The following is a 7,752-nucleotide window of genomic DNA, read 5'->3' on the forward strand; positions in this document are numbered from 1 at the left end:
CTTCCGACGTCGGGACAGCATCCGCAAATGCAGTTCATGACATCATCGCGTCGCATGCACGGATGCCGCCCCGACGCACAAACAGGTTAAGGGGGGGAGTGGGGCTGGGAACGTGGCCATGGGTCCGGATTTTCCTTTGGGAAAATCTGGTAACCCTATGCAAGCCAGCAAGTATTGTTACAGTATGTTTGAACAAGGATAGAGCAATGGCGGAGCATAGGCTGAGATGCAATGCACACACACTTTATAAGATATGTAAAATATGCACTAATAAGGATGCTGCCACTACCCCTTAAGAATACTCCTTCATAGTGTCAGGGCCACCTTAAAGTCCTGCCCAAGAGGGAAGGGGTGAAACCAGGAGGGCATGGCCCAAGGAGTATAAGAGGCCAGGCCAGCCCAGAGCTAAATTGGGTGACGGGACTATATCGCGCGAGACAACGGAGCGCCGAAAACTGAGCGCAGACAACTGAGCGCAAGGTTGACGGTGCGCCGAAGAAAAGCACTATTTTAAAGGGCTCCAACGGGGGGTGTGGGGGGAACCACCCCACTTTACTTAACAGACATTGCACTGGCGTTGTGGGGGGTTTGGGGGTTGTAACCCCCCACGTTATACTTAAAACTGAACTTTTTCCCTAAAAAACAGGCAAAAAGTTTGGTTTCAAGTAAAATGAGGGGGGTTACAACCCCCCAAAACCCCCACAACGCCAGCGCGATGTCTGTTAAGTAAAATAGGGGTGTTCCCCACCAACACACCCCCATTGGAACCCTTTAAAATAGTGCTTTTCTTCGGCGCGCCGTCAACCTTGCGCTCAGTTGTCGGTGCGCCATTGTCTCGCGCGATTTTGTCTATGAACCGCTAAATTGAGGAGGCCCGGAGGGAAGCAGTGGGACCCACTGTAGATGTCGCAACCCTGAAGCTAACGTACTGCAACCACTACATTCAGCTGAAGGTTCCCTGTGTTGGGAATCATTGTCCAGGTAGAATTTCCAAAGTAAACATAAAGGAGTGTCAGTAATTTAAAGAGTGGGTAAGGCTGGGCAGACTGGATGGACCATTCAGGTCTTTATCTGCCGTCATATGTTACATATGAAAAACTATAGTGAAGTTGCTAAAATGGTTAAAATACAGGAATTCTGTCACAGAAGATTCAGCAATTGTAGGCAACATTAAAAAGGAAACTTTAAGGTTCTATTAAAAGTGATCTAAATTTTTATCTTTTCTAAAATAAGGGCATTCCATGTCTGCGGGGCAATAACCAAATATAGGTACTTATAATCTTTAATGATGGTACGGTCAGAAGATGCTGGTCCATAGAACGAAGTGTGCATGTTGAGGGTGTAAAATAAAATAAATAAATTCCAGAAAAATGCAACAAGAAATTATAATAAAAAATATTTAGGTATTTATTGGTCAAACACCACCAAATTCAGAGTCATCACTGGAATTACCCCTTCCTTTACAAAGCCGCGCTAGTGATTTTTAGCGCCAGCCATGACAGTAAGAACTCTTGTAAAGGAGGGCGTTATTATTTACTTGATTTATTTTTTGACATTAACCCCCTCTTCTATGAAACTGCACTGAATGGCCCGCGCTGCTCCAGACGCTCATATGAACTCGATGAGCGTCGGGAGCAGCGCAGGCCATTCAGTGCGGCTCTCTGTGCTAAAAAACATTAGCGCGGTTTTGTAGAAGATGGGGTAAGAATGAGTTGTATAAACTTAAACGAAAAAAGGTCCAAGTCCGGACTCAAACCTTTAATGTAACAATTTGAACAGAGCTTCTAAATTTTTGGCATTGCATGTTATTTGATCTACAAGTGTTCCCCATTACCATCACATTAAAAAAAATAAAAATAAAAAAATCTCTCTCTATATATATATATATTGCTATTACTTGTATCATATTAAGATACTCACATAGCACATGGAGAGGTTGGTTTTTTTGGATGTGTGTTTCTATTTCAATATACATTTCCAAATGACAAATTGCTACGGTGATGCTATTTAAACTGGCCCTTCAGCATAACTAGCTGGGTTGTATGTGATAAGAATTTATGACTGCTCCCCCTCCCCCCATTTTTTTTTTTTTATAAATCAGAGACATTTCTGACTCTACCTGTAAGGGCTTTGAAATGTTTTGGACAGCATGAGGTGTTTTGGATTGATTGTCATTCTGCTTTGAGAGACAAGAAGACTGAAGCTTTAAAACGATTTTGGATAGCAATTAAATTTGCATCACAAGAGCTCTTCCAGCATGGTGGCAAGACAGTTCGAGGACCTCCAATCTTTTGCTTTTAATTCCTCTCATGCATTCTGGCTCATACACAGGATCCCACGTATGCTTGAAACAAAACACCTTACAAACACTAGGCTTTTCCTGCCAAAATCTGAACTTGTGCACCTGCTACAGTTTGCAAACCAGTCTCTGTATAGATCAGTGTCTCTCAAACTGTGTGCCACAGCACAACGGTATGCCCTGAAGAGATTCCGGGTGTGCCATGAGAGATTCCAGAATTTTACTATGTTTTTTTAAAATTCCTTTCATAAGTATACACTAGAATAGATAACATATATGTCGCATACGCAAGGGTCTGTCAATGTTATGAGCATCTGTGTGTGTGAGGATACAACCACCCAGACAAGCATCATTCTTTGACATGATTGGCCCTTGAAAACTAATGGCAAGTAATTTTTATTTTTTATGCAGTAGTTATCCTAACTTGAGCAACAAAGCAATCAAGGGTTTGTTACCATTTGGATATTATCATTGCAAACTTGGATTTTAAGCTCCGATAGAAATTACCGCATATATTCGAATATAAGTTGATCCGAATACAAGTCGAGACCCCCATTTTTCCCTCCAAAAAGGAGGAAAAATGGTTGACTCGAATATAAGTTGGGCGGCTTAATATTCAAGTGTCCTGCCCTGCCAGGATCTGCACTCAGCCTCCGTCCCTGCCAAGTTCTGCACCCAGCCCCCTTCCCTTCCTGCCCTGCACTCAGTCCCATTCCCTACCAGGCTGTGAAACGAGCCCCCCTCCCTGCCAGGCTCTGAACACTGTCCCACCTTCCTTCCCTGTACCCTCTTCCCTCTAAGAAGAGCCATCCTCATCAGTGATGTCACAATGGCTTGATTGTCACAATCTCCCCTCTGCCCTCTAACCCAGCCAGCAGATTAACCTTTCCCTTAACTTAAACCAGCTAATGGTAGGCCGGGACAGGAGGGATCCCTCCAGTCTCCTGCCCCGGCCAACACTAATAATTACCACCCTCCCTCACGTACCTGTTCCCTGGTGGTCCAGCGTGCATCCCGCACTGAAATCCTTTGTAAAGGTAGAAGCCAGTGGAACACCCGGGCAGAAGCGAGCTATTCGTGCTCCCAGACAGCCCTGCACTGCTCCTTGATAGGCTGCCGCGAGAACCGCGAATCCTGCGAGAACTTGCAGCAGCCTATCAAGGAGTGGTGCAGGGCTGACTGGGAGTACAAAAAGCTCGCTCCTGCATGCCTGGGTGCGCCGCTGGCTAATACCGTTACAAAGGATTTCAGCGCGGGATGCACGCTGGACCACCAGGGAACAAGTATGCGAGGGAGGGAAGGTGGGAGGTTGGCAATTATTAGTGTCGGCCAGGGCAGGAGACAGGAGGGATCCCTCCTGTCCCGGCCTAAGGCAGGCCTGCAGGAAGTCCGGGAGGGTTTCAGGTGGTCAATGGGGGATGACCCAAATATAAACTCAGACCCCCCCATTTTTGGGCCAATTTTTGGCCCCAAAATCCCAGTTTATATTCGAGTATATACGGCTTGGTAAATTTTTTTTTTTTTAAGAGAGAACTACTGCAGATGGTGAATGTTGAAATGCATGTTTGCTTGTCGACTATCAAGCCGTGTGTTGAGTTAATTTGCACTCAAAAACAAGCACATCCATTGCATTGATTAGCAATTCTATTCCATCTACTTTAGTTTCACAGTTACTAATATATACTGTAGCATAAAGAACTTTAAAAAAAAAAAAAAAATTTTTGCTCCGTCTAGTCCGCCAGAGCTAAAAAGTTTGAAAGGCACTGGTATAGATGCTAAGCAGCACTATACCACCCCTGGCGGCTTCTTCATTCCAAGTAGTCCACTAGATTAAGGTGCAGGTGCTAGACGCAAGCAAAAGTATTCCCCACCCACAGAAACACTGCCGTTGCTGGAACTCAAGTAATCTAAGGAAATACCACCTTACAGAAAAGGTGGTAGAGGCACAGAATGACTTTCCTGTGGACAGTGGCATAGTAAGGGTGAGCGGCGCCCCTCCCCCCCCCCCCCCCCGCGTGCGTGCCCCTTTCCTTTCCCCGTATCTTTTTAACTTCTCTGGCATGAGCAGCATGCCCACGTCAGCGTCCGCTCACCTTTTGACATCACTTTCTAGGTGCGTGTCCCAGAAGTGATATCAGAGAGAGCGCCGATACTGACGCAGGCAGCAACCTCGCACCAGGGAAGTAAAAAAGATACGGGGGGAAGGCAAAGGGTGCGCGCGTGTGGCAAGGAGAGGAGCAGGGCTGCTGTGCCTGGGGAAGACCACCCCCTCCTGCACCCCCCTTAATACGCCACTGCCTGTGGAAGTGGTGGAAATGAGGACTGTAAATGCATCTTAATTCAAGAAAGCGTGGAACAGGCATATGAGATCTCAGGGGAAGGAAGAGTCAGTGGATGATATTTTATATGCCATATGGCTTTTATCCACCATCATTTTTTATATTTCTAAGAGGAATGGAGGAGAGAAACGCTTTAGGCTGCAGCTTTTCACAAAGAGCAGACACGTACAAGAGAGATCTACAAGTCTGAGTACCTGCTACTGAATAATTAAAAAAAACCTCTGCATTATATCTCGCAGACAAGACAAAACCTAAAGCCCACTAATATCACTGGACAAAAACTATATACGAGCAGAACATCTTTATGCTGTGTGCATTTCATTTTAAATGTGGCCTATGGTTGTATGCGTCAGTCTTGAAGACATGAATTCAAACAAATGAAAGAAGTCAAATATACCTGAAAGTGAAATATGAAATCAGGATTCTTTACAGTATATGCTAGCCTGTAAACTTTATACATTACCTGGCTGTCCAACTGTATTCAATCGCACCATGAGATGGCTTTTGTTTGGCATGTGTAGGTGAATATCAGACAGCACAGTGTCACTTCTGAATGTAATGTCATCCATTGCCTCTTTACTTCCAGGTCTAACATGGTAGAACGATGTTCTCAGTAGGCATGGAGACTCCTAGAATGAGCAAACAACCTTCATGGAACCTGCGAGTTTCACTAACATTGCGAATATGTGCAAATGAAAAGTAGTAGAATGATTTGTTCTTGAAATAGACTATTAAAAAGTCATTGAGTGGTAAAGTGAACTGGTAAATTTTAACTGGTCAAATCTGTCTGGATATTTTATCCATAGCTAAGGTCCCAAAGTTGTGATTGAGTATCTGGTAACTGCATTGTGCAGGCAGATTTAAGGTAGCCCTTTCGGTGGCCACTTATAGAAGACAACATTTTAATCAATAAACACCTCAAATCAAGTGAAGGGCCCTTTTACTAAAGCGAATCAAAATTTGGGCTTAGCAGATTTTAACACAGGGCTTTTTCATATGCTAGGTTCCAATTTAATGCAGCACTTTTTGGAAAAATTTGGCTCTTACCTCGATAATCTTTCCAGTAGAGAGACATTTTATGCCTGAACCTGTGGGTAGCCAACCCCTTCTTGCGAGATTTCTTGTAGACAGCCTCATTAGGATTCAATTCCTCAGGCCCACGCCAACGCTAAACTGTTTTCAGACAGTTTAACCGGTGGATTCTTTAAAATCCTGAGTCATTTTCTAAAAGTGACGTCAGCTTTTGGGGACAAAAATAAGCGACTGGTCTAGGGGTGCTGGTACAGGCATGGCAGTGTCAGAGACCGCTAGAAAGCCATGTTATGTTGCAGTGGGAGAGGCCCATTCTCTCTCGTTGCATCACAACACCCATTCCCCTTTAGTGAGAGAAATGCCGATTCTCTCCCGCCACAAACAACCCCACCCCCTCTGCAGTGGGAGAGATGCCGATTCTCTCCTGTTGCAAACAACCCTTGCAGTGGGAAATATGCCCACTCTCTCCTACCATAAACATTCTCCCCAGCAGCAGCGACCTCCCCCCCCCACCTTGCAGCAAGAGAAATGCCTGAGAAGGGGCCTGAGGCTCTGATTAGCCAAGTTGTTTAGGCCTCTCCCATAAGAGGGGCCTTATACAACCTGAGCCAATCAGAGCCTAAGGCCCCTCTCCGGATACACCGGGAAGGGGTCTGAGGCTCTGATTGGTCCGGATGACTAAAGTCCCTCCTATGGGGTATTAAAAACAAGACACATTAAAAAATAATGATATAGAAATATAAAATTCAATAATAACCTCACGTTTGCAAACTATGGTTAATAATAACCAATAGCAAATACAACATTTATAAATACACTCAAATGCATAATAAACAACAAATCTATGTAACTAAACAAATGTGAAATCATTCAGAAGAGGAGTGTCATCTAGGTCAATACATACCATAAAACTGCTGCTCAAGTATGATGTTTAAATAGAAGCTGATCACAAATTAGGCAAATGTTTCCAAATACCGCAGTACTGAACCTACAAATTTTTAATAAAAAGTATTGCATTCATATAACAACCACCTTAGAAAATGCTGAGAACTTTAAAGGGAATCTGTGAGATAAAAACAATAAACAGGCAACTGTAAACAATAAAACACAAAAAAGGGATGAAAAAATTTATTTACCTTTAAAACCCACATTGCACTTATATATTGTGAATCATACTAATGCATGTATTCAAAATGATACGATTCAATGAGGATGCTTAAAAAAAAACCACCGTAATGGAACTAATTAAATTGCTTTTTGGACTGGATCTTATAAATATGTATGAGCGTTCAAAACAAAACAAAAAATCCTCCTGAAAGGCAAACTTCTTAAAAACCAAAACTAAATAGCAAAAAGGAATTAGGCACACAGGGAACATGAACCGCATTCCAAATCACAGAGGAAGGAGAAGGACGCCAAACTAATAAAACTGAATAACAAAACAAAACAACTGAGGCAAACATGGAGCCTGAACCACATTCATGCCCCCGGGGGCGGGTATGATAGAGGCGCAAATCTGATGAGCTAAACAGGTACCAGAAGGAGAAAACATAAAAAAGAAGATATACTCACAGTATTGACAGTACAACAGTGGAAGATTATACCATTGCTGCACACGCTGTAGGAAAAAAAAGAGGCATTCACTGATGACGTTTTAAAGAGACAAGGCGTCTATCAATGACGTCACCACAAAATTCTCCCCCAACTAAGTACTGTACTGCAAATGCTCAAAATAACTATGGGATCTGAATGAAGAAATATTTAAGACATCCAAGATTGCAATACTATTCCTCGTGTACTGCTGAAAAAGTGCATGCACGCGATGTCCTATAAACAGAATACAATTTGAAAACATATAATGTAATACGGAAAAAATAACTAATTTAGATGCTCATGACAAGAATATAAATATACCACTGACAGCAAGTGTATAAATGAGCATATTGCGTTTTATGAAAGGAATGTACAGATCTTGTGCCCAAAGGGCAGTAGAGCAGGGAAATTCAGTACTGTCCGTTCTACAGGAGCTGTGGGTAAGAGGCAGTGCACCCACTTGGACAGCCTGCACTAAAGGGTCAGGGG

The 7,752-nt window shown here is 43.3% G+C and overlaps 1 protein-coding gene across 4 annotated transcripts in view; it reads right to left on the minus strand.

Annotated features, from left to right (window-relative positions):
• METTL22 (methyltransferase like 22) overlaps positions 1 to 7,378 on the minus strand; it is a 123,620-nt gene extending 116,242 nt beyond the window's left edge. For 3 of the 4 annotated variants that reach the window (XM_033962638.1, XM_033962636.1, XM_033962635.1), the window contains exons 1-3: positions 7,243 to 7,317; positions 6,575 to 6,658; positions 5,102 to 5,267 (exon numbers count right to left, since the gene is read on the minus strand). In XM_033962638.1, the coding sequence (XP_033818529.1) occupies positions 5,102 to 5,267; positions 6,575 to 6,577 (169 nt within the window). In that variant the 5' untranslated portion in view covers positions 6,578 to 6,658; positions 7,243 to 7,317. Of the gene's footprint in view, positions 1 to 5,101; positions 5,268 to 6,574; positions 6,659 to 7,242 lie in introns of all 4 variants that reach the window. The other variant, XM_033962637.1, reaches the window with a different exon arrangement.
• Between the last annotated feature and the right edge of the window lie 374 nt (positions 7,379 to 7,752).

This window comes from Geotrypetes seraphini, chromosome 11, assembly GCF_902459505.1.
Source record: "Geotrypetes seraphini chromosome 11, aGeoSer1.1, whole genome shotgun sequence".
NCBI lineage: Eukaryota > Metazoa > Chordata > Amphibia > Gymnophiona > Dermophiidae > Geotrypetes > Geotrypetes seraphini.